The 26,067-nt window shown below is 42.6% G+C and overlaps 1 protein-coding gene across 2 annotated transcripts in view; it reads left to right on the top strand.

Annotated features, from left to right (window-relative positions):
* The first annotated feature begins 2,123 nt into the window (after positions 1-2,123).
* The window catches only part of MAU2 (MAU2 sister chromatid cohesion factor), a 42,498-nt gene continuing 18,554 nt past the window's right edge, over positions 2,124-26,067 (top strand). Inside the window, exons 1-13 of one of the 2 annotated variants that reach the window (XM_073592447.1) lie at positions 2,124-2,436; positions 9,762-9,779; positions 10,403-10,468; positions 12,357-12,452; positions 12,563-12,657; positions 15,087-15,114; positions 15,934-16,068; positions 16,803-16,949; positions 19,731-19,821; positions 21,369-21,472; positions 21,553-21,630; positions 23,466-23,531; positions 23,700-23,783. In XM_073592447.1, coding sequence (XP_073448548.1) covers positions 2,185-2,436; positions 9,762-9,779; positions 10,403-10,468; positions 12,357-12,452; positions 12,563-12,657; positions 15,087-15,114; positions 15,934-16,068; positions 16,803-16,949; positions 19,731-19,821; positions 21,369-21,472; positions 21,553-21,630; positions 23,466-23,531; positions 23,700-23,783 — 1,260 coding nt within the window. In that variant the 5' untranslated portion in view covers positions 2,124-2,184. Of the gene's footprint in view, positions 2,437-9,761; positions 9,780-10,402; positions 10,469-12,356; positions 12,453-12,562; positions 12,658-15,086; positions 15,115-15,912; positions 16,069-16,802; positions 16,950-19,730; positions 19,822-21,368; positions 21,473-21,552; positions 21,631-23,465; positions 23,532-23,699; positions 23,784-26,067 lie in introns of both variants that reach the window. The other variant, XM_073592436.1, reaches the window with a different exon arrangement.

The raw sequence follows: 26,067 nt of genomic DNA, 5'->3' as shown, positions 1-26,067 counted from the left end.
ACTCTTGTGAGAGTTTGCTAGGAAGGGAGGGCAATGAGTAATAAGAGGGTCAATGAGAGCTGCAGAGCTGGAGGTGTGTCTGTGTAAATCCAGGAAGTGAACAGGCAGCAGCTTCAGCTGCCCACAGTTAAAATGGCTGCAGCCAGACTCAGTGGTGGAAGATTTCTGCAGCATATTTGACAAGTACAGAATCACAGTATATATAAAATGATATGCAAAGTGGTTGGAGGGAAGTTTCAGAATGGCAAAGATGTTTTATTACAAATTATGTGAGCAGACTACAGTTCCTCTTTAATCACCCCAATTCCTGTACCTTCACACCTCAGATCACCCCCAATTATAATGAACTTTTGGCCCTCAGATCAGCTCCAATTTGTGCACCTCCCTTTTCCCTCAGGATGACACTGTTCCACTGAGAGTACACACAGGGTTGGACTGGGACAAATATTTGGCCCTGGACTTCATCCAGACTGGCCCACTTTAATTTTGAGTGTCCCCATCGGCGCCCCCTTAGATCAGAGTGTCCCCCCATCAGCACCCCCTTAGAGCAGAGTGTCCCCCCATCGGTGCCCCCTTAGAGCAGAGTGTCCCCCCCATCGGTGCCCCCTTAGATCAGAGTGTCCCCTCCATCGGTGCCCCCCTAGATCAGAGCGTCCCCCCATCGGCGCCCCCTTAGATCAGAGCGTCCCCCCCATCGGCGCCCCCTTAGATCATAGTGTCCCCCCCATCGGCGCCCCCTTAGATCATAGTGTCCCCCCCATCAGCGCCCCTGTAGATCATAGTGTCCCCCCATCGGCGCCCCCTTAGATCAGAGTGTCCGCCCTCGACCCTCCATTGGTGCCCCCTTAGATCAGAGTGTCGCCTCCCACGTGTACTCAGTTCTGAAGGCAGCTTCTCGTTCCTCTCTCCAGTCATGTGACAAGTGATAAGGGGAGAGAGGAAGGAAAGTGTGCCGGCTGTCTATCTCCCCCTGCAGGCTGGAGGGAGCAGAAAGTCTAATCCTCTCTCCAGCAAGGGTTGGCAGCTGCTCCTTGGTGACAGGAGTGAAATCGCAATCACTCACTGTCAGTGAGGAGCGGCTCCAGTACTGCACCTGACCGGCCCACTGAGCCATCAGCCCACCAGGAAACTCCCGGTAGTCCCAATGGCCAGTACATGCCTGAGTACACACCAATCGCGATCCATACGTACACATGGTTTGGCTTTATTAATTGTAGGCGGAGTGTAGTGTTGGATTTCTCACTACAATAATCTTGCATACCTCCCAACTTTTTGAGATGGGAATGAGGGACACCTATCAGCAAAAGTATGCAGGCATAGGACACACCCCTTGTCACGCCCCCTTAAAGGGGATTTGTACAAAAAACAAGATTGGTTAAACCATACCTCCCAACTGTCCCTGATTTTGAGGGACTGTACCTGATTTGGAACAATGTCCCTCTTTCCTCCTCATTTGTCCCTCATTGTGGTCTGATCCATATATATGTATATAAAATGCACTTTTTATCTTTCAAAAAGTGTTTTCCAGCGCTAAACCTTTTATCTGATTTCTAAATTGCTGCATTTGTAAATTCCAAAAGCAAATATAAAGGAATAGTAGTGGTAAAAAAAAGCACTTGTGTGTTTAACCAATCTTGTTTTTTTGTACAATTTCCTTTAAGGGGGAGTGGCAAGGGGTGTGTCCTATGCCTGCATACTTTTGCTGATAGGTGTCCCTCATTTCCCATCTCAAAAAGTTGGAAGGTATGGTTAAACCCACAAGTGTTTTGTTTTACTACTACTATTCCTTTATATTGGCTTTTGGAATTTACAAATGTAGCAATTTAGAAATCAGATGAAAGGTTTAGCACTGGAAAACCCTTTTTGTTAGATAAAAAGTGAATTTTATATATATCTGTATAGATCAGACCAAAATGAGGGACACATGCGGAGGAAAGAGGGACAGAGGGACATTGCTCCAAATCAGGGACAGTTGGGAGCTATGATGATGCTAACACTTTGCATTACACCACACCTCGCTCTCCTAGCCGCATCTGAGAGAGAAACACACACACAGAGGCACAGCCCCGCCCTCCCACGTCCCGCAGACAATAGGCAGACTACAAGTCCCAGGATGCAATGCGGCGCCGCTCTCGCGAGCTTTGTGCGGGAGGAGTGGACGGGGCCTTGTTGTTGGTGTCAGTGATGGCGGCTGCGGCAGTAGTAGCTACGCAGGCTGAGGCCTCGGAGTCGTGGTATTTGGCCCTGCTGGGTTTCGCCGAACATTTCCGGACGTCCAGCCCGCCCAAGATCCGGCTGTGTGTGCACTGCCTGCAGGCCGTCTTCCAGTTTAAGCCGCCGCAGCGCATCGAGGCCCGGACTCATCTGCAGCTCGGCTCCGTCCTGTATCACCACACCAAGAACAGCGAGCTGGCCCGGCAGCACCTGGAGAAAGCGGTGAGCTATCACGTGACTCTCTCTCGCTCTCTGCAAGCTCTATTCCACTGGTACAGGTCTCTTCCCCCTGGGGTGATGACTGGTACCTAGCCTGGTATTGTTATCCTTGTACCTTACTTCTACTCAGGAAACCACATGGGGACCCAATCCCTACCATCTCACTACTCATTTTCAGCAGGTTTTCAGTCTTTGAAAGGCTCAAGCTTTCTTTCAAATGATCCTGCCATGGAGGCTCTTTGTTCAGGCACTTCCTGTTAGAGTGACAACGCTCTAGGTTGTCACTCCATTCTCACTTCCCCACAGTGATGCAACGTTTGTGATCGCCTTCTTTGGGCTAACATCATCTCACGGGTTTAAGCCAGCCATAGACACATTGAAACGCAGCCGGTGGACACATTTTAATCCATCTCTGAGAAAGCTGATTATACTGAAGTCGATCTATCGATTGCCCTCGTGGAACTTTAGCTAAAACACAAACCAAAAAAAAAGGATGAGCTCCGGCGTGTTCGCAAACAGCCCACGTGCAGAGCCCGTCAGGAGGTCGTCACTGCGGGGCGCTAATCACAGGCAGTAAGACATTTCCTGATAAGGATGAGCTCCGGTGTGTTCACATGCTGCACGTGCAGAGCCCGCCAGGAAGACGGCTGCAGAGATCTGGAAATGTCTCACTGCCTGTGATTAGCGCTGTGCTGACTTCCTGGCGGGCTCTGCACGTGCAGCATGTGAACACGCCAGAGCTTATCCTTATCAGGAAATGTCTCGCTGCCTGTGATTAGCGCTGCACCATGGCGACTTCCTGGCGGGCTCTGCAACGTGCAGCATGTGAACACGCCAGAGCTCATCCTTATCAGGAAATGTCTCGCTGCCTGTGATTAGCGCTGCACCGTGGCGACTTCCTGGCGGGCTCTGCATTTGCAGCATGTGAACACGCCAGAGTTCATCCTTATTTCCTGATCTCTGCAGCCGCGCATCGGGACAATGTCTCACTGCCTGTGATTAGCGCTCTGCAGTGCCGACTTCCTGGTGGGTTTTGCGTGTGCTGTTTGTGAACACGCCTGAGCTCATCCTTTAGAGAGCTGGACAGGTAGGATTTTCAATGCAGAATAGACATGCTTTGTCTCTTCTGATTTACTTACCTGCCTGTCCAGTTCATTGTAGAAGTTTAGCACTGCACAAGAGTGAGGTCACACCCACTCAACCAATGACAGCGGTTGGTGATCAAGATCCAGAAGCCAACCACCTGAGCATCAGTGACCAGTGTAACGACATATTCGGCGACCCATCGCAGTTTGCTACGGAAGTGACGTCCCATCGCTGCCATGTTGCTACAGCCCACACTCGTCCACAGTAAGGATACACTAAGAAGGGGGAAAGCAGACATGTTACACAGTAAACGTTAACAGTAAAGTCAGTTTATATAGTGAAATACAGGACTTACAACTCTGTCTGACTACTTAGATCTTGAATTTTAAAAGCAGCGGCATCCCTACTCATCTCACAGGTTTGCTAATCTGACAGAATTTCGCTGCTTTTAAAATTCAACATCTAAGTAGTCAGACGGAGTTCTAAGTCCTGTATTTCACTATAGAAACTCACTTTACTGTTATAAATACGTGTAAAATGCAAAACTCCGGTGGATGTAACAAAATGTCCGCTTTCCCCCTTCTTAGTGTATCCTTACTGTGGACGAGTGTGGGGTGTAGCAAGATGGCGGCGACGGAACGTCACTTCTGTAGCAAACTGCGATGGGTCACGAATATGTCATTACACCGGCAGGGAGCCCGGGACGCCACATTGCTGGATCCAAAATAAGTATGGATCAGTTTTCTGTACAACCAGCCTGTCTGTCTGTCTGTTTGTTTGTTTTTTTTTTTCTGTACGATCACTGCCACTATAGCTGACAACTCTGATTATTGTATTCTGAAGGCTGGGAAACTTCCCGCTGTTGGAAAACGATAGTGCAGCAGGAGGGATTCGGTGTTGATGGGGAAATTGAGCGATTTTCTTTCCTTTAACCTGTGGTCGAAGGAAAGAAAATTGAATGTATGGCCTGCCTAATACTCTTTAGCCATGCCAGGATAATTTTACCCCTGCTCATGCACGCAGGAGTTCATCCCTGTACTGAGGTGTGCGGAGAACGTTCAGTGTACATTCTAAAGCAGGGATCTTCAAACTAAGGCCCTCCTGCTGTTGCAGAGCTACATGTTCCACGAGGCATTGTAAAACTGACATTCACAGACATTACTGGGCATGATGGGAATTGTAGTTCTTGAACAACTGAAGGGCAAAAGTTTGGTGACCCTTGTTCTAAAGGGTCTTGTGAGGAGGAAGATAACATTTATTGCAGAACAAGAATAGTAGAGCTCTTCTGCAATAAATATCTATGCCAGTTGCAGGTTTTTAAATTCAGGGAAAAGTTCAGCTATAAAGGATAAGTTAACCTTTGGAAATATGTTACATGTTTCACCTGTTTTTAGCGTGGACCATGTAACATGTTCCCAATGCTGCAGCTGCTGTGTGATCCTCCTCCCTGTGGCAGCAGTACGGGGATACGTTCCCTGTACTAGCTGTCACTTTTTGAAATCAGTGCAGCTGTGTGGGGCTCCGCCCACACGGACGCATCATTCATACTCTCAGCTCTGCGTGAATGAACTACAAGCCCTGACATCCTTTGCGGCTGTCGACCTGTAATTCTCAATGAACTACCATGGCACTGTGGAGTGGCGTGGTAGTTGATTGATTCTTCGTGTCAGATTGTATCTGCTTGCCCGTACATGGTACAGGCACACCGACACAATAACAGATCTGCAGGACACGTGCATGGCTCAGCAATTTGCTCATCGCTGGTGCAATTCTTTACAGGCTCAAAAGTAAATTTTTTTTTTTTTTTTTTTTTTTTTTTTTTTTTTGTGGCTGCAAATGAAAGCATCCTGGCTGCAGCATGTGTACTGTTATCAGCGACTGCATGCTGTTGTTTGGGGGGGGGGGCCTCAAACATCTGTTTTTTACTGCCTCCGGCAGCATGTCTGAATGAGCCTTAAGACCCCTTTCACACTGTGGCACTATTTTTAGCGCCACCTTCCGTCGTTTTAGCGGCGCTATTCGGCTGCTAGTGGGGCGGTTTTAACCCCCCCCCCCGCTAGCGGAAGGAAAGGGGTTAAATCCACCCACTAAATGCCGACAGTATCTCAGCACTGTCCCATTGATTTCAATGGGGAGCAGCGATGAAGGAGCAGTCAGTTCACCGCTTCAAAGAAGCTGCTGGCAGGACTTTTCCTGATGCACTACCAGCGCACCGCTGGAGTGAATGGAGCAGCTGTTTTAGGACGGTTTGCAGGCGTTATTTTTTTAACGCTATAGCGCCTGCAAAATGCTCCAGTGTGAAAGGGGTCTAAGAGAAGTATGGACTTCAAAAAAATATTATGCTCACTTAGGTGGATGCATCATTGATTCAATGCTGCATCTGTTCCCCGCCGGCTCTACAGGGAGAATTGAACAATCAAACACTGCTGCTACAGCACTCACTGTAGCACTGGGCTTTTGGGGTTGGGGGGTGGATGTAGCTGGCTAAGGCTCTCAGTGTTTTGCAGAGAGGCTGAGACAAGTGCCAGTCCAAGCTTCTGGGTGGATCCCGACTGTAAAGTCGGGTTCTCTCCCAAACCTGAAAGTATAGCCAAAAAGCTTTGGCTAAACGTCTTCTTTAAGGGTAGGTTGACATCTGTACATGTCAGGAACCCATGCATAATCGCACGCATTCCCAATCCACAGGAAAACCGCTCGACTCTTTTGCAGACGTGGGGGTGCCATTAATCCTTTAATCATTTATTTTTAATGGCTCCCTAACACATTAGAAAATGTAGTGCATTTCATATGTGCGGTTCCATACAACTGCAAATTTTCGAAAAGGGTCAGGGACCTTTTCCCTGCGTCTCCCACAGATATGTCAGCCCATTCAAATAAATATGCTGCTGTGACCATGCAAACGTGAGCCACGTGACCTGCACAAGTGTGAACCTGTACTATAGCCTGGTACATACTAGAATTTTTTTTTTTTTTTTTTTCCCGCTCAACCCAAGCGATGTTAGTGTGGCAAGCTCCCCCACTGTGCTTGTATTCTCCCCACGCCAGAACATAGTGTTCAGCCCTCGCAGCTATTGGCTGCCAGCACTGATTGCATACGGGTTGGATGCTGGTGTTGCAGCATGCCCGTTCAACAGAAGCCGGTCCTGAGTCACATTAACTGCTAAGTTCTAACACAAGTACCAGTTATACCCAACAGCCCTGTTTTTTCAGCACCCATCTGCCCTCCGGCAATTGCTTTCAATGACCTGATTGCCTAGAGTGTTTTTAGTCACTTTGGCATCCTTGTGACAGAGATTGTCCAACTCTGGTTTTTATAAACATTTTTTGTTACCCCCAACACTTCATATTCCTGATATGTGCCTACTGTACCATGTACTGGTATGAGAAAGTATCCTCTTCTTCTTTGTATTGCTTACTTTGTGTGAAATCACTGGTGTTCCTGCTAATCTCCTTGCTCTTCTATTAAAAACTGGCCACACTAAGCAGGAGAGCACACCATGGTTGAGTTCTTTAGCTATGCTTGGAACGCGGTGTACACTCCAATGATCAGACATGTCCTGACAACCCCTGCTGCACAACCATTCACTGGGAAGATCAGTGTGCTGCTGCTTCTCCTCCCCCCATCTCTTATGCAGCTGAGAACAGTGGGAATGTAATCACTTATAAAAAAGGGCATTCATAATGTTTTTTTTTTTTTTGTTTTGTTTGTTTTATTTTTTTCATCTATACAAAAATGTTTTGCCTTTCGTTTCTATTTTAAATGGGCTGTTTTACAAGGTGATTGTTTACAATCAATTTTACTGTAAGGGCTCTTTCACACTAGGGCGGTTTGCAGGCGCTATTGCGCTAATAATGCCTGCAAACCAACCCGAAAGTGCCGCTTTTGTCTCCAGTGTGAAAGCCCCGAGGGCTTTCACACTGGAGCGGTGTGCTAGTAGGACGGGGAAAAGTCCTGCTAGCAGCATCTTCGGAGCTGTGAATGAGCGGAGTGTATGCGCCGCTCCTTCACCGCTCCTGCCCATTGAAATCAGTGGGACAGGGCGGCTATACCGCCTCTGCAGAGGCGCTTTGTGGTGGTTTTTAACCCTTTCTTGGCCGCTAGCACGGGGTAAAACCATGCCGCTAGCGGCCGATACCGGCGGTAAAGCGCCGCTTACAATAGCGGTGCTTTACCGCCGATGCCGCCCCAGTGTGAAAAGGCCCTTAGCGAGCTTCAGCCTTGGTTCACACTAGATGTGCAGATTCCACACTGCATCAAAATCGCAACCCGTTCTTGTGAACCGATTGCGGAGTGTATGTGATCTGATCCTAATGCGGACAAAAAAATTGTCCTGGAGCCAAGACAAGCAGATATCAAGCAACTATCTTCTTACTAGTTACTTTGTCGGACCACCACAAGGGGAGGGGGTGCCCTGTTCGACCTCATACAATGGGAACATGGTACAATATAGAGCTGCACGATTAATCGTTAAAGAATCGAGATTCAACTCTCCTCAGGATCTTAAAATAGCTTTTTTCCCGATTCTATGTAACAAGTGTAGAGAGTTCTCTGCTCACTTCTGACAGCTGACAAAAAAATCCAGGCAGCCTGCCAAGTTTTATCACAACATCTTAAGCGAGATAAAGAGAAACATTGTGACATGTAGTTCCTTTGGATTAAAGGAATGAACTTCGGTTTGTAAATGAGGTCAGTTTAACCACTTGAAGACTAAACCTTTTTCTGATTCTTGTTGCTTACACATGAAAATCAGTATTTCTCTAAGTGCTTCCAGGACAGGCCATGAGACCCAGGGCTCCTCCGCTGTCCTGGAAGACTCTCAGAAAAGGAGTTACCGGTAAGTCTAACTCAGCTTTTTTTTCTAGAAAATTACTCTGGGGGGGGGAGAGTGTATTTGTATGTATGTGTGTGTATGTATGTATATATATATATATATATATATATATATATATATATATATATATATATATATAAAATTTAATTTTCTATCTTTTTTTTTTTTTTTAGCAGAGACCCTAGAGAATAAAATGGCGGTTGTTGCAATATTTTATGTATAAGAATATTTTGTGTCCCACTGTATTTACGCAGCGGTCTTTCAAATGAAATTTTTTGGGAGAAAATACACTTCAATGAATTTAAAAAAACTAAACAGCAAAGTTAGCTCAAATTTTTTTGTATAATGTGAAAGATGTTACGCCGGGAATCTTGAGGAAATCTTGACTACACGATTAAATTGTGGTTAAATACACTTTAACCACTTCCCGCCAAGGTATGTCATATGACGTCCTGGACTTTGAGTGGAGATATCTGAATGATCCCCACAGCTGCAGGCAGCATCCAGATATCTTTTTTTTTTTTTTTTTTTTTTTCAGCCAGCGATTACTTGCATCGTGAGAACAATCGTAGTGGCAGTTCAGTCGCTTGATTGTTCTTACAGGTGGCGGGAGGGGATATCCCTCCCTTTTTTATTTATTTTTTTTAAAAACGCATTTGAAAAATCGCTGTGCAAACACCGTGTGACATAAAAAGTTACAACAACCGCTATTTTATTCCCTAGGGTCTCTGCTAAATATATATAAATATATATATATATATATATATATATATATATATATATATATATATATATATATATATATATATATATATGTGTGTGTGTATATATATATGTGTTTAGGGGTTCTGAGTAGTTTTCTAGAAAAAAAAATGATTATTTTTACAGGTAGGTGAGAAGTGCCAGAATAGGCCTGGGCTGGAAGTGGTTAATGAATAATAAAAAAAAAAAAAACAGTAAAGTTAGCCTATCCTTTTTTTTGTTTGTTTGTTTAATGTGAAAGATGTTACGCCGCAAGAATTGTGAGAAAATCTTGATCTTTATTCTAAGCAAAATAAAAATGTGATTCACATTTTAGCCAGAATCATGCAGCTCTAATACAATATACTACATGCATATGGTCCCTTTGGGGACAGAACACTGAAATTTATATGAGAGTTCCATTTTAATGCAGAGCAAGGTGTTGGTAGAAACAAGGCATTTATTTAGTTTATTTAAAAATGAACCAAAGTATGTGACAATCCACCTACTGAAAACTAATATCATAGGGCCTATAAGTGTAGTGCACCTATAAAATGAGTTTCATATACATGATTTTAGAAAGGAGGTACAGTCAAAAATGTTATGACACATACCAATTGTATTTTATATTGTACTAATTACATTGTGTATTTTTTTTTTGTCTTTCAGTGGGTGATTTCTCAACAAGTATCCTTCTTCCTGTGATGCTTACAAGCAGTGTACATATTAAATTGACCCTCATTTGAATTGCCTGAATTACAGAATGGATCCTGACCCTGTTTTAGGGTTCTGGACTTCAAATATTGCATTTCATAGGGTTCTGCTGTGATTTGCGTTCTGCTGAGCTGCGCAGAGCTATCGCCACAATTTTATTTTTTTTACTTGCATAGGGTGAATAACGTCAGGTTAGGTGTTGGGCCTCCACTAACACTTTTACAGTGTGTTGATGTGTTAAAATGCCACAGTAAATTGAAAACTGCATATTACTTTTTTTTTTTTTTCTTCATCCTGTCTACGATCTAATCTGCCTGTTTGTTATAGCTCTGTGACCCCAAATATTGAGGTTATTGAATCAGCATTTTAGAAAAGTCTCATACCAGGCATTTTCAGTACGGCGTGATGTGTCATTTGGATGCTTTATACATCATGATTCATGTTTTTATGTTACTATGCTCCCCTTCTTCCTTTTTTTTTTTTTTTAACCTTTTCCCATGAGCTTCAAACCATAAACGTGTATCTGTCATTGTAAGTGGATGTTCTGTTTTGTGTGAGAACCATTTTCCAAAATGTCAAGCTTAACTCGTAACCAGATTCCTCAATTTGAAGATGTTAAATTTGAAGCAGCAAGTCTTCTATCCGAATTGTATTGCCAGGAGGTAAGTTACTTGGATGGATTTTAGTCTTGTTGGAGGGTCGCGATTGGACATTCCTTTAGGTTTTTTTGAACCTTTAAGAGAAGTATGAGGATTTGGTAGGTGTTACTATTGCCTTCCATTTTTGGACCATTTTAAAACATTGAAAGCCTCAGTAGTGTTTTATTTCTATGAGGGCAACATGGTGGTTGCCAATAGCGACCTTTTCTTTGAAAAATGGCTGTCATTCTTTGCTGATTCAATACTCTCAGTATGTTATGCGTAACAAGTATGCAAATATAGACTTTCCTAACATGAATACTTTTTTCAGGTCAGGGATTCAGAAGACTTTGAAGCCACATAAATTGGCATAACAGCCAGAGAATAAGGGGTTTAAGAGATCAGTAATGGCATATTTCTCTTGTAAATGTTTACTTTACAGTATATACTGTTTTTGGCTAGAATAAGGAAGGGTTACAACCCCTGTCAGATTTTACTGCTATCGTGAGACGCCATTAGAGATTTTCTTTTCTGTTCTGGGGACAACCTTTTACAAGACAGGAAGTGAGGAAAAATCTGTAACGGACAAAATGCTATGTGAATTGACTGGCCTCAAGTGATATAAAGATGAAACCAATCCTCCTACATAAGTTGTACCTGTCTATCTGCAGGATTTCTTCATCTGTTCCAAGTGCTAAATATTTAAAGTTTGTCTGAGAGTTTCGGGAAAAAAAAGGGGCGGAGAGTTGAAGTCACACTCTGCAGAACTAGGTGAGGAGAGCTCTGGGAGCTGATTCGAGGAAAGACACACACCCCCTTTACACAGCTCACTGAAACAGAGCTAAGGCTGTCAATCAGCTGGAGCTCCCTCCCCTGTCACCTTTTTTTCTCAGTGTCGGGAAAATTTGTCAGAAGTAACTCATGCAGAGATAGCAGAGGAACAAAGCAGCAGATAGAAACGACTCTTGGTGATCTTAAAGTGGTTCTATGCATTGTGAAAAACCTTTGTGCTGAAAAATTAACCCCCCCCATACTTACCTGAGCCCAATCTAAAAATGTGCATGAGAGCAGTGGCTCTCACTGCTGTCTAGGTCCTGTGAGCAGATTGAGAGCAGTGGGGGCCATTTGCTCCCACTGCTGTCAATTAAAAGCTATGCTGAGCAAGCGGGGTTCAGGGCCGGCTTTGTGTCAAACGCAGATAGGGTGGCTCGGGAGTGAGCACTTACAGATGCCCTCTTTGGGAAAACTGCTTTCCATGGGTGCACTTGCCAAAGAGGAAGAGCCTGGAGTGCTGGTGGGGGATCCCAGAAGAAGATCTGGGCCACTCTGTGCAAAACCATTACATGGAGCAGGTAAGTATAACATGTTTGTTTTTTTAATAAAAAAGAATGAAGCTTTAATTGAGGTAAGTACACACTATAGAGGGATATGCTTTCTTCATATTTCATGTCTGAGGTTTACAACCACTTAGAAGATATCTCCATCTCTATCTATATAATATATATCTTTTTTTTTTTTTTTTTTTGCTGGAGGAGAGAATTCTCCTCACTTCCTGTCCTGGAGGCAACCTTTTTACCAGACAGGAAGTGAAGGAATCTCTCCATCGGAGTCAACATTGGCAGGAAAACCTAACACGAGTTCTAATCCTTTTCTACATTTTCAAAAACCCCCAAAAAATCCACTGAATTGAGCGACCGCTCCAGCAGATAGAAAGTTTGGGGGGGTGGAGAGAGAGAGAAGGGTTGTCGTGTAATGTTCACAGCTCATTGGGACTACTGCCTTATCGCCACACACAAGCAGCTGTATTCTAACACAGCTGCTGGTATGAACAGGCCCTGAGTGAAAATCCATTAGGGCTATGTCGTTGTTGTAACTGATAAATGTCTGAATATCAAACTTTTTTTTGTTGCAGAATTCTGTGGATGCAGCAAAGCCTCTCCTACGTAAGGCGATCCAAATCTCCCAACAAACGCCCTACTGGCATTGCAGGCTTCTCTTTCAGCTTGCTGTAAGTGACAACATTAAGAGTAGTTAACAGCATTATTATAAAGTGATGGCTACTGTATTAAGTAAGCAAATGTTTGTTTTTATATGTATATATATATTTTTTTTTTAAAGCAACTTCATACTCTTGAGAAGGATTTGGTGTCGGCATGTGACCTCCTAGGAGTTGGTGCTGAGTATGCACGTGTGGTGGGCTCTGAGTATACCAGGTAAAAGAAGTCCAAGTCTGAGGTCTGGAGAAATCTGTGGTCATGTTTTAATATTGGAACAAGTATCTATCTCTATCCAGCCTGCTTACTTAAACGATATATGGCAATCCTCTGTGGTGGTAATGGGGGAGATGAGAATTTACCGCCATCTTTTGTTTATCAGTAAAGACTGTAGTTGTTAAATAGGCTTTTATTAATCTGATTATTATTACCCCAGTATCTGATGGAAAGCAGTATTTGAACTGTATCGGGCATTCAGAGCTAGACGCTGATGTGTTTTTTGGTAAAAGGGGGAGAAAGGACCACTTTAAAGAGCAACACCATGCACCAGCAGGACCCATTTTATCTTTTATGTGTTGTGTTCCATTGCAGCCCCTTCATTTTTATTGGGTTTCCTAACACAGCACACCTCAACTTGCCAAAAAAAAAAAAACTGCAACACACTGCATCCTAGTGTTATTGGTCCTTATAATGTGCTGCTGAGGACAGTGGTAAAGTAAACCTATACTCTGGCTGTTTGGGTAAGAAAAGTATGTGGTGTGGTTTGTGTTTGTTTTTTTGTTTTTTTTTTTTTGTTTTTTTTAAATCATACATGCTTAAGTGAATGCAGCATCTGTCCCCCGCCGGCTCGAACTCTGACAACTGAGCGATCAAACACCGCCAATCACTCTGTTCTCAAGGCTTCCTGAGCAGAGTGCTGCTGACTGGTAGTCCCCCTCCGCGCTCACTGGAGTGCTGGGCTGTGGGAGGGGGCAGGAGCTGACAAGTCAGGCTCTTGGTGGCACACTGAGAGGCTGAGCCAGGTGCTGGTCCAGGCATTTGGACAGATCCCAACCATATGGTCAGGATCCTGGACCGGCTCTGTGACGTCAGCCGACAGCAGGCTTCAGCCGCTGTCTGCTGAAAACTGGTTACAGGAAATTACAGCCAAACAAGCTTTGGCTGTACTTCTGTTTTAAAGAAATGGGTTAACTGAAGTTTTTTATTTTAAACTGGTAAGATCATTGGTGTGAAGTGATGCATCACCACTATATTTTTGCCTTTGCTTCCTAGCCTTACTACAGCAACAGGTTATCAGCAGTGATAATTTTGTCGACTAAAACATTTTAGTAGACTAAAATACGAATAAAACAATTGAGATGACTAAAATACAACTAAAATGGCATTTTAGTCACAAGACTAAAACTAAATTTAAATTTGGCGTCACAATTAACACTGGTCTGTAGCGCATGTTCATACCTCAATACCATAAATAACATATTAGATTTTTCACTCCAGCAGTATATAATGACTTTGGAAATTGTAAAGAAATGCTTAAATGCATTACAATTTAACTCTACCCTAGGGCTGGGAAAAAAATCGATTTAAATCTTGAATCGAGTTGAGAGGTCAAATCGATTCAAAATTTAAGCAAATCGATTTTTTTAGTTTTTTTTTTTTTTTTTTCACCGCGCCGGTCCGGAGGCGCTGCGGGCATGAGTTTTTAGGCGAGGCCGCGGCTTCGGCCTAGTCCGCGGCTACGGCCGGACGGCGCGGACTAGGCCGAAGCCGCGGCCTCGCCTAAAAACTCATGCCCGCAGCGACTCCGGATCGGCGCGGACACCGCGCCGGGCCTGAAGAACTGCGGGCAAGGAGTTTTTAGGTGAGGCTGCGGCTTCGGCCTAGTCCGCGAGGCCGGACGCTGCGGACTAGGCCGAAGCCGCGGCCTCGCCTAAAAGCTCATGCCCGCAGCGCCTCAGGACCGGCGTGATTTCCAAAAAAAAAAAAAACTCGATTCGAATCGTGAATCGAGTTTTTTTTTTTAAAGAAAATCTCCCAGCCCTACTCTACCCATTAGATTTTAGATGACTAAGATGAGTTTGTCGACTAAAATGTACTGGAGATTTAGTCGACTAAATATGACCAAAACAATTGCAGAAGACTAAAATGGGACTAAAACTAAAATGCCATTTTAGTCCTTAGACTAAAACAAAATCGAAATTTGCTGCCAAAATGAACACTGATCATCAGCCCTGTAGTAATATTCGGAACCTAAAGGTTGTGTAAGTCTCCTTTTTATTATCCATATCTGCATTAAGAGCCCTCTCACACTGAGAGCGTGGCCGTGTTAGCGGTAAAGCGCTGCTATTTTTAGCGACGCTTTACTGTAGTTTTTGAGGAGCTTTTCGGCCGCTAGCGGGGCACTTTTAACCCCAGCTAGCGTCCAAATAAAGGGTTTAAAGCGCCCCAAAGGTGCTGCTTGCTGGACTTTTTTTAGCATCCTGCCAGCGCAGCACCCCATTGTGAAAGCACTCGGGCAATGAGGCATTTTACAGGCGCTATTTTTAGCGCTAAAGCACCTGAAAATGCCTCCCGTGTGAAAAGGGGCCTAATGGCTATGTATGGATTGGTTTAAAGTATATTCAAACTTTTTTTTTTTTTCTATACAGGGCGTTGTTTTTGCTCAGTAAGGGAATGGTAAGTGTTGTTTTTCTTTTTTTTTCTTTTCCCTTTTTACTGCTTTTTTTTCGATCATGAAGGTGCAAGTAGATCATATATTGCTTTATAAAGTGGAGGATCTCTCATGGTGCAACACCTCAAGAAATATGAATAAAAATGCCTATGGTTTGGATGTGTCCTGCAGAGCATTCATCCATATTTCTGTTAGTCATTACAAGGTTATAGTCTGTGCCAACATAAGTTGCCTGGTTACTTATACATGTTCACAATGTCCTGAAAGAATGCAAAATTGGCATTGCTCTTGAATTTTATTTATTTTTTTCCTGGCAAAGCTCATGGAGTCTAAGGATTTCCTTATAGTGTTATGTTTTCTCCTTATCCTATAACTTAGAATGTTTAGGGAAGTGAGTTTGAAGGTATAGTAGAATGGCCTTGAGTCATGTGTTAATACTGCCATCGGCTCAGTCAGAATATAATTATGGTGACAATTGTCCTTTTTGACTGCTGGTATTCCCAATTAGAAAAATGGGAATAATGGGGGGGGGGGGGGGGGAGATCAGCTGTACACACAATAGTCTGAAAATGCATATTATATTTTGTCCAGAGCATTGTCTTATTCCCATTTTGGGTAAGGATTGGATTGTGTTTTTATTAAAGCATGCTGGCACACATTTTCAAAGGTTATTTTTAGCTGAGGTTTTTAATATTTATGTTGAATGGATTTTCTATTGAATCTGAATGCTGTTTTTTCCAGCCTAATGAAAAATATAGCATGGTTTGGATAATATAAATGCAGTAACTGCTATTTCTCTTTAGCTTTTGCTGATGGAACGAAAGCTTCAGGAAGTGCATCCTTTGCTTACTTTATGTGGACAGATTGTGGAGAATTGGCAGGGTAACCCTATCCAGAAGGAATCCCTACGAGTTTTTTTCTTAGTCCTTCAAGTGACACATTATTTGGATGCAGGGCAGGTAAAAAAATATTTTTTCTCTATTTCATTCTGTGGTTGCAAATGCATGATCTGTTTTCGCGTATGAGCTATTGTCCGTACTGGTGAAAACAAATGACAGATAAAATAGGGCAATTCTCTAACCACAGTAGTTAGCCAGAAGTTAAAGTAGCAGTCAAACATGCTGCTGTTTTTTTTCATTAAAAAGAAAGCTAAAGCAGAATTTTTCCCAAAAGGGGAAGTTCCTCTTTTTTCCTCCACATTTGGCATTTTTTTGGGGGGCGGGAGAAGGTGCCTGGTTTTGACAGAAACCCACTCCCCCACTTCTGGTCCCCCTTGCCCCGCAGCCTTTTGGGACAAGGTCCCAGAAAGCTGCGGGACCGATTGGGTAGCACAGGGCGACAAGCAGCCAGCTGTGAAGCCGCAAGCAGTTACAACTGGCTGCCCACAGTTGGTATGCCAGTGGCGGGGACTGAAGCCCAGTGAAGAAACCGGCCAGGTGAGCACAACGCTGGATCCTGGGACGTTTGAGTGTCCTATTAAAAGTCAGCAGCTACAGTTTATTTTAGCTGCAGACTTTAATTTTTTAAAATATGACTGAACAACCACATTAAGTGAATTTTTTTTTTTTTTCTAGGTTACACAGTCTAAAAGTGTTTTCTGAGTCTAGCATCAGTGTCAGGATTTAGCTCTACAAACAAGCATTACTAGAAACAAGATTTTTCTTTTTTCTTTTTTTTTTTTTTTTTTTTACAGGTCAAAAGTGTGAAACCATGCCTTAAACAACTTCAACAGTGCATCCAGACCATTTCAACTCTCCATGATGATGAGATTCTACCTAGTAATTCAGCTGATTTGTTCCACTGGCTGCCCAAAGAGCATATGTGTGTTTTGGTTTACTTGGTAAGTTCTGAAATTCTTAGTTAAAAACGCAATGGGCGGGGTCCTGATGACCAGTATCGTTGGTCAATTCAGGTATCAGGTTACCGGCTGACCTAATACAGTGGTGTTTCTTGTCAGAACAGGAAAAGTAGTCAAAATAAAAGGGGAGTGGGAATAAGACCCAAGATGTCCTTACCTTCAGTGAAGGAAAAGGAACAAACTGCGGTTTAACCTGATATAACTTTATTAGAACAATTAGTAGAAAAACATTTTAATCATTGAAAGGAAAGCATAAACAATAGGAGATTGCATAAGGTAAAAACTGACAACGTTGTCACTTAAAAACGCATGTCCATGATCTCAGCCTTATCCCAGTCATCCACACGTGTCAATCATCTCAAGTCATTAAGTGTGACTTAATATAATGCTTACATGTGTTTAGGCGAGGTAAGTTCCGGGAAACCTTGGTAGCACAAGTCGGTACCCGTATTGTGCTTAACCATGGACCTCCGGACTCCCTATATGCCTATAGAGCTGCTGCATTAAGTCTTTACAATGTTAAAGAAAGCATTGGTTATCTCAGACAAATTCAATTCTAGCTAGAAAGTATTCCTGATAGTTGGTGAACAGGACAGGTTTGATTTCTGGGTGTAGCACTGTCAATCAGAGATAATATATAAAAGAAAAAATAAAATGCAGCATGCTGTGATGCAAGCATGCGACTTGAGTCAAGGAGAAACAATAGATCCACAACAAGCCTGTTAGTCGTTCAGCACCATGTTTCCATGAAACATTAAAGATAGCACCGCATAGAGTTTGGATAGGAAAATATAGTCAGCTGAGTCAAAACACAGAGCCTCCAAAAAAAAAAATGTTCAGGCTGTGATTGCTTGCTGGATATACCAGTTGAAAAGAGACTCGCTGTTTAGATGGTATTAGGTTGGTCCTCAATTGCAGCGACAAGGTGGTGAATCCAGAGTCCTTTGCAGGTGTTCACAGGTGTGCAGGATGCAAATCTCTGTATTCCCAGTCCTGGTGACACGCACAGGATGTTATCCACTCAAAACCAGCATGGGGCCACCTGGCCATTTACTTCCAGTTTTCGGTTGTTTGTGGTTTTTTTAATCCAAAAATGTTTTAAAAAGCACAGGGGACGTTACTTACAGTCAGTGTCATCTATCCTTTGTGCTGCTGGCTGCAGATTTTTTTTTTAAACCTTTTGCCCCCCATAAGCTCAAGATCAAAAAAAAGCCTATGTGTGCATGGACACACAGAATAACATGGAGAGGTGTTTTTAAGCTGTTTAAAAAAACAAAAAAAAAACCTGATGCCCCTAGGTGCAGTACGCTGTAAAAATGTCCTGTGTGCGTGAGGCAAAACCTTTTTTGATTAAAGTGGTTGTAAACCCACAAAAAAAAAACCCTGCAAGACAAAGGCATATTGAGCTAGTATGCATAGCATACTAGCTCATTATGAAATACTCATCTTAGATCAAAGCCCCCACAGCGGTCTCGTCACACTGCTCTGCCCAGCGACATGACTCCCGGAGTTACTTGCAGGTATCGTGGGCGCTGTAGTTGGCCGGAGCCGCCGGTGACTGCAGGTCAACTGAAGCAACGGCACAAACGAGCCGTTGCTTCAGTGTGCATGTGTTGATGACGTCGGCACATGCTGATACAGGTAATATCTCCTAAACTGTGTAGGTTTAGAAGATATCCATGGTAGCTACAGGTATGCATTATTATAGGCTTACCTGTAATAAAAAGTGGTTGTAAAGGGTTTACAACCACTTTAAGCTTTGCCTTTAATTATTTTGGGATAAATTTAAGTCTAAGGAATATAATTTATTGTAACGTCGGCCAAAATAGTTTAGGCTAGAGTTGGGGAAGGGTCTTAAGTGCTGTCTGATGCTTAAAGTGGATGTAAACCTGATTCATGAAATTTGAGCTGGGCAGATATATCTGTAGTGTTTTTTTTTTTTTTTTTTTTTTTTTTTTCCCTCTCCAAAGCACCAAGTGTGTTTCTTCTGTTCCTAGCTCTGTTATCAGCCTGATGACTCTGTCAAGTTCTCAGGCTGCAGGTGAAAACAGCCTGAAGTTTGTGTAGTGGGAGGTTGCTATAAATAGATTAACACAGAGCTGAACTGTTCACAGCACAGCTCTGCACATTACTTCCTTCCTTTGCCAATGTGGAGTTGGGGGGTGTGTGCGCTTCCTCCAATTAGCTGTTTTGGCTGTATGCCCAGGCTTCTCTGCAGTGCTGAACAGGAAGAGAAAATCTCTTAACTCAAAGTGTACTTTCTAAAGGATAAATAAAGCTGAAGACCGCAGGTATACATGTAATACTTATGTAGGGAGATTTGTTTAATCTCTATCATCTGGGGCTGTTCACTTCACTTGAATGCATTCTATGGGCCGCGTCTCTGTGTCTGAATGGACACCAGGAGCTGTGGCTCTGCTCCGGTGCCCCCATAGCAAGCTGCTCTGTGCAAAACCATTATACAGAGCAGGTAAGGTAAGCATGTTTATTTTTAACTAAAAAAAACCTAAAAACTTTATATTCCCTTTAATGTATGGACCCTTGGCTAAAATGAAAAATGACTGGCCGTTTTGTAAAAAACAAAAACAAAAAAAAAACACTGAACGCAGCTCTGTATGAAAGCAGCCATCCACCTCTGTTGTGTGTTTTTACGGTGCTAATCACACACACCTTGGGCTTTAATCGATTTAATGTTTTTTCTTTACGTACATGGTTTACTTTTAGTATATTTACTACATGCCTCTTTTCTGTTTTACCTTGCAGGTAACAGTTATGCACTCCATGCAGGCAGGCTATCTTGAGAAGGCTCAAAAATACACAGATAAAGCTCTTATGCAGTTAGAAAAGCTCAAGAGTAAGTATAGTGTATAACTTCTGTACTCTCTGCACTTTTAAACCATGCAATTGTATGTCCGCTTGAATAGTGGAACAGTCAAAAGACCCTTTTACAAAGTGTTTCCCATTTCTCTTAAGGTGGTTGTCATAGATAAGCAAAAAGTATAAAACCTGTTTTTAAATCCCCCACAAAAGTGGTTTTAGGCTCGGTTCACACTGGAAGTAGCTGCAGATCGCACAGGAGTGCTGTGCATCCCTGTTCCCAGTTTCAGGGACGAATCTATGCCTGAATTCGGCCCTGAAATGGAGCCAAAAACGCACAACATTTCTGTGCAGTGCTCTCCGCAGCTGCAACGGAGATATGTGAACCGGCTCCATAGGGAGCCAGTCACATTCTCCTGCTATGTGAATTAGATGCAGGTTTCCCACTATGGCTTGGCAATATGCTCAGAGGTGTTAGGCTTTTTTTTTTTCTTTGCTTTATAATAAAACAAAAAAAATGATGTGCTTTTCAATGAAAGTTTATGCCACAGAGGTGCAAGCCAGCCTCGGAAACCCATTGAAAAGCTGCTTGTTTTAAAGACCAGGGTTTTTTTTTTTTTTTTTTTTGTGCACTCAGGGGAGCGCTTCTACAGAGGCATAAGTTGACCCATCTAGCACATTTCACTCATATGGGCTAGAATTAAAAGAATTTGGCTGTGCACTGTTGAATATAGATTTTTAAAGGAAGTGCTGTCGTCAGAGTGCATCCTTGGCTTCATAGCTGTTTGGCAGGGGGAACCCCTGTTGGCAACATGGGGACATGTGGTTGTTTTTTGCCACTTTAAACTATCATTTAATCTTGAGCTCCACAAACCTTTTTAAGTGATTTTTTTTTTTTTTTTTTTTTTCCCAAGATCATTTCATAAATCCTTCACAAAGTCTTTGGAGAGTGTATTTTTGAATGAAGGATGAATAGCTGGCAATGCACAGGTGATTTCCTTGGAGAGTGAAGGACATGTCTGTAGAGTGGAAGTAAAGGCAAAACCTAACTAACTCTCTAAACCTACTCTCAGCCACATTCTAAGCCTAATCTATCTAGCCCTGTAAAGAAAAGCTCGCTATATTTGCCTAATCTGAAGCTGCTCTGGTCTGGTCCCATGCTGAGCTGTCAGCGGAGGCTTCAGTGTGTAGGAGAGGCAGCCAACAACAGAAACCCCATAGTAAGTGTATGGGTGACGTCACTTTCCAGGCATTTCCTAGCCGTTGTTGGCTTTCTCCTGCACACAGAGGGTGCTGCTGGAGACCCGAGTAGCTTCAGAATAGGCAACTATAGCTATCCTTTTCTTTTCAGTGTTAGGTAGATTACTCTTAGAATGGGGGTGGGATTAGGTTTAGTTAGTACTTCCACTTCAATATAAACTATTGACTTTATGATATAAAAAGTAAACCTATTTCTAGGATAACCACCAGTAAATACCAGTAGTGTTCATGTCAGTGTCCCTTATAAAACAACAACAACAACAAAAAATTGTTATGCATCACAGGCAGCCAAGTTCACTGGATATTCTGCCGTTTTAATTGCAGTGCTTGACAGTAGCCCAATCTTGTCCTCATTCCAAGTCATCCTGCTTGAACACATAATCATGTGCCGTCTTGTCACAGGCCACAAAGCTACAGCTTTACAAGAGGTAAGCAATAGAATGAAGCCAATTAGCAGCATGTTTTAAGTGTGTTCGCTATTTATGTTACTTTTCTTGTTTTTACTTAGATATCTCAAGTCTGTCAGCTTTGTCAGCAGTCACCCCGTCTGTTTTCTAATCATGCAGCTCAACTCCACACGTTGTTGGTAAGTATTAAGCTTATAGAGTTTCTATGTCCATTTTTCCATTTGTTTAGGAGAAACAGTCCTGCATTGAAAAAGGACGGAGTGTTTTCTGAGTATCGTGTCAGTTTAGTATGTTTTTTTGTATTACAATCTGAAGACTGATGTATAGAAACAAACTGAAGAAGAGCAACTCTATGGTTATCTGTACATAGTTGCCACAGTGTTTCTAATGCCATTATTGTAGGTAGCGCACGACAAAATTCTTTGTGGGAGAATATACTTGCAAGTGGAAGATCCCAAAGGGAACATGGTGAAATTGTTTGTATGCGTTTTGTATGCCCTCCTTTTTTTTTTTTCTGCTGGCAGTATGCGTACAAGGAACATGTGGTAATCTTTAATGGTGTAGATGGTACCCACAAGTTTTCTGCAAGGTGCGTTCCAGATCAAGAGTTGTGGCTCTGCTTCAGCACGTACCATGCCTCTAAAGGCTCACTCTCTTAAGCAGGCCAATCAGATTGAAGTACCAGGAGTTACTTTGCTGTTTTCACCACTGGGTGCTTTGCACATTTCCTGCTACCGCATTTCTGTAGAGAGGGTTAATGCTAATCTGGGTTAGATGTAATCCACTGGGGGATTATCACACACTCCATATTCTTTCCTGCCATTCAGGGTTGAGGAAGCATCATCTTTCTGCTCCTGGTCTGTTGCTACTGTCTGCTTTCGGTGAATTGGCACCTCTAGCCATCTGACCCTCATCAGCACCAGCTTCTGGGTTTGTTAGTACTAGAGGCTTCACCTTGCACTTCTGGGCCTAGTTGTCTAATAAAATGCAGGGGCAACATGTCTGTACAGAGTGGGGCCTTCCCACTGATACAAGTGACAACAGCCCATACTTTCCTCACAATTCTGGTGTGTCTACTCGGTTTCCTCTGAACGTAATGACCTCTAGAATAAAGTAGCCTTGTAGTTAAATGATCTACTTAATCAGAGTCCCCTACCCTGTTGGTGGCTTCTACTGCAGTCACTCAAGAGTTTGTGGCCAAATTCACCCAATTCTTTGTGGGTCCTGACCGCAGAGGTTCTAAGCCTGCTCCAGCGCCATACTCTGCAGAATCTCTGAGCTTCCTGAGCCTTAAGAACAGATTAACCACTGGCCGCTGTGACCTGACACCCATTCAAACTTAGGGATGGGCGACACAACCGTTACCAACAGGGGAAGATAATACATCTCCCTGACACACAAAAGGCAGTACCACCAACAGCGCTCACCTGAAGAAAGCCAGAGCAAGGGAAAGCTTTATCGCAGAAGGGAGATTACCACAATGATGGTGTGGGAGGCAATGTGTTCAGGAATTCTATATGTCTGACAAAAGTTAATGCTTTTTGGTTAAGGCAGCATTTATTTGTATATTGTTTCCTTATTGCCCCAGCTCAGCTTACTTAGACAGGTGGTGTATTATTCAGCCAGGATAACTTCCTCCAAAGACATTTTGGCTCCTAACTACTTCCTCCAAAGTCGTTTGGTAGGCTGCTAAAGTGGCATGAGTTGTGTGATGTTAACATCTACAGGATGCTATTACTGGCAGAACTTTTACTATAGACCTATTGTAGTGTAAGGCAGGATTTTCAGTCTCGTTCAAACAGGAAATGTGTGGTGTTTGCAGAACATTGGCACAATGACTCTTAAGCAACATATGGTAGGCTGCAATATTTCATGGGAAAAAAAGGGCTTAGTACAGGCCTATGACTTGAGCTTCGTGACTGTGCATATGTCTTGTATGAAAAATTATATATGAACCTTTTAGGTCTTCAGTGGTTATACTGAAAAACAATACCCTGTGCTTTTTTTCTTCAAGGGTTTGTACTGCATTTCTGTTAACTGTATGGATAACGCGGAGGCACAGTTCACAACAGCTTTGAGGGTGAGTTGAAAGCTTTACACCTACATGCAAAAAATGTTGATTTCTCCTTGGGTAATTTTGTTTATTTGCGCTTACTTGATTGTATTACGCTTGCTGCACATATTTTCTTTATTAATACAGTATTTAAGTATTCATATTGTCCTCTTATGGTACCATTTGTATTTACAGCTTACCACACATCAGGAATTATGGACTTTTATAGTAACAAATCTGGCAAGTGTTTATATTCGAGAGGGAAATCGACATCAAGAGGTGAGCAGGAATCGTCCCTATGGAAGCCAATACATTTAAGGGTCCATTTATAAAGCATTCATTGGACAATTGTCACCCACATTGGTGCGGGCTGGATGATTCCCCGCCACCCCCCCACCCCCCCCCAGCTTCTATAATAGATTTATTCCTATGATCATCCGCTCCATTTAGTGGCCAAAGAATGTGCATCACTGGTGGTTTCAGTTTAAAGTGGAACTACATTGCATCTGAGCAAAACAAACCAAAATCGCCCATCAGAACACTCCAATCGGCACTCTCTGCCATTGGCTGAGAGCACTGTTTGGGAGTCGGTCAGCTGCTGGTTTTCCAGCATGCGTTTCTGACAGAAACCGGCTTTTGGTTTGACAGACTGACCTACACAAGGACAGAATGTTGCCCTCCCTTTTATTTATTAATTTTGAACTGGCTGTCTCCCGACTGTGTATACAGGCCTTGGGTGACATGGCTAAAAAATTGTACAAAAAAATATGGTGTGTGTGTGTGTTTTTTGTTTGGGAGGGAGCGAGCGAGCAGGGAGTTGGGCTTTAAAGCATAAGGCTAGCCATACATTATACAATTTTCTTGTACAACTTTCCTTTAGATTTACCAAAACCGTATAATATGAGGTCAGACCTAAACACTTTCAATTTGTATGCAATCGGGCAGTTGCAAGTAAATTTAAAGAAAATCGAATAAGAAAATTGTATGACCAGCTTAAAGCAACTTTTCTAAAAAAGTTTCCTTACCCTTTTGCAAAAGATTAAAAAAAAATTTCTTCAGCCAGCCTGTCATATTGATTGTTAAATTTTGTTTTCGTTTTAAAGAATTACAGGACTTCTTCAGTCCCAAAAGGTTCAGATGTGAGGGCATTGTGTTTATCTGGCTGTTTTTTTTTTTTTTTTTTTTTTATTTCTACAGTAAACCAGATAAGTTGAAAAGGGTGTGTGTATCTCTGTTAGGATCTTAATATCATAAGGCATTTCCGTGTCTAACTCACGAATGTTCTCTATTAAATCACCTGAAATGTGGGAAGATTCTTTCAACAACTGTTTGCATTTAAATGCTTGCTGTTATTCGTTAATCCTTTTCAGATAGGGAAAGTATACTATTCTTCTCGAATTTGGCATTGAGGAGTGGGCAACCTAAGGCTGCCCATAGATGGATTTTTTTTTTTTTATCATTCAGCCAGTGGGCTGAAAGGGAAAAGAATGGATTCTTCCATCCACACAAGCAAGGTGGATAGAAAAATACCTGCAGGGAAATTGTATTCTGACAGATAGGATTCACCACTGTTAGACTACATTAATTAGTGGCCGCAGCTGCTGATTGAGAAAAATTTCCTGCAAGCTCGTTCAACACAAGTCGATCGTCCCTGTTGAACTGGCCAAATTTCAATCCATCTATGGCCAGTTTAAGGCAGTGAAATTATGTTAAAGACTAGGGTCACACTTGTGTGGTCCGTGAGGCCCGTGTTTGCTGGGTCACAACAGCCCATTCATTTGATACGAGTACTGCACAGTTCCCAGTGCAGGTGCGGTTTCCAGTGCAGGCGGTGTGCCACTAGGATTAATGGCACCCTCCCGCGGGTCCCACATTTCACTTCGGGGGTGGTTGCAGCTGCTGGAATTTGTGCATGTCTCGCAGCACCACCCACACAGGTTTGAACCTAGCCTAACAATGATAAGGGGATGTGTTTACCTAGTATAAGCCAGTTTGTTGTATAAAAGTGTCTTTTTGGTTTTAGCTAATTGCTACGAGAAATATTTTAACGGAGGATTCGAAGGATGACCCATCCAGATACTAAACCTTGTTCTTTTGTTCAGACATGTCTGTTTGACATTCTGATTTAACACCTTACGGATTTCCATAAATGGCTGGGGGAATCATTCTTTTGACTGTGAAGAGGTCCGCTGAATAATGTACTGTACCAAAATTTTTTTGGAAACATAACCCTTCTTGGTTAAGGCTAATCTCTCCCCATGTTCCAATTCTTCAAGCACTGAAAGAGGCTTTTTATATACATTATAGGTAGGGCTGCAACTAACGATTATTGTCATAATCGATTAGTTGGCCGATTTATTGTTTCGATTAATCGATCAATTGGATAATAACCTTAAAAGTGTTGTGTATAATTTATTATGTAACGTTTAAAAAAAAAAAAGGCAATTTATTCTTAAAAAATTATATGCAGTAAATATAAATAACCAACTACATGGTTGGGGAGCAAAATCTCTAATCCACTCTGAGAATAACGGACAGAAGAGATATAAATGTATATACTATT

The sequence above is a fragment of the Aquarana catesbeiana genome, linkage group LG01 (genome assembly GCF_042186555.1).
Source record: "Aquarana catesbeiana isolate 2022-GZ linkage group LG01, ASM4218655v1, whole genome shotgun sequence".
Lineage (NCBI taxonomy): Eukaryota > Metazoa > Chordata > Amphibia > Anura > Ranidae > Aquarana > Aquarana catesbeiana.
The sequence above is the reverse complement of the archived record's forward strand: the minus strand, read 5'-3'. Positions and strand labels throughout refer to the sequence as shown.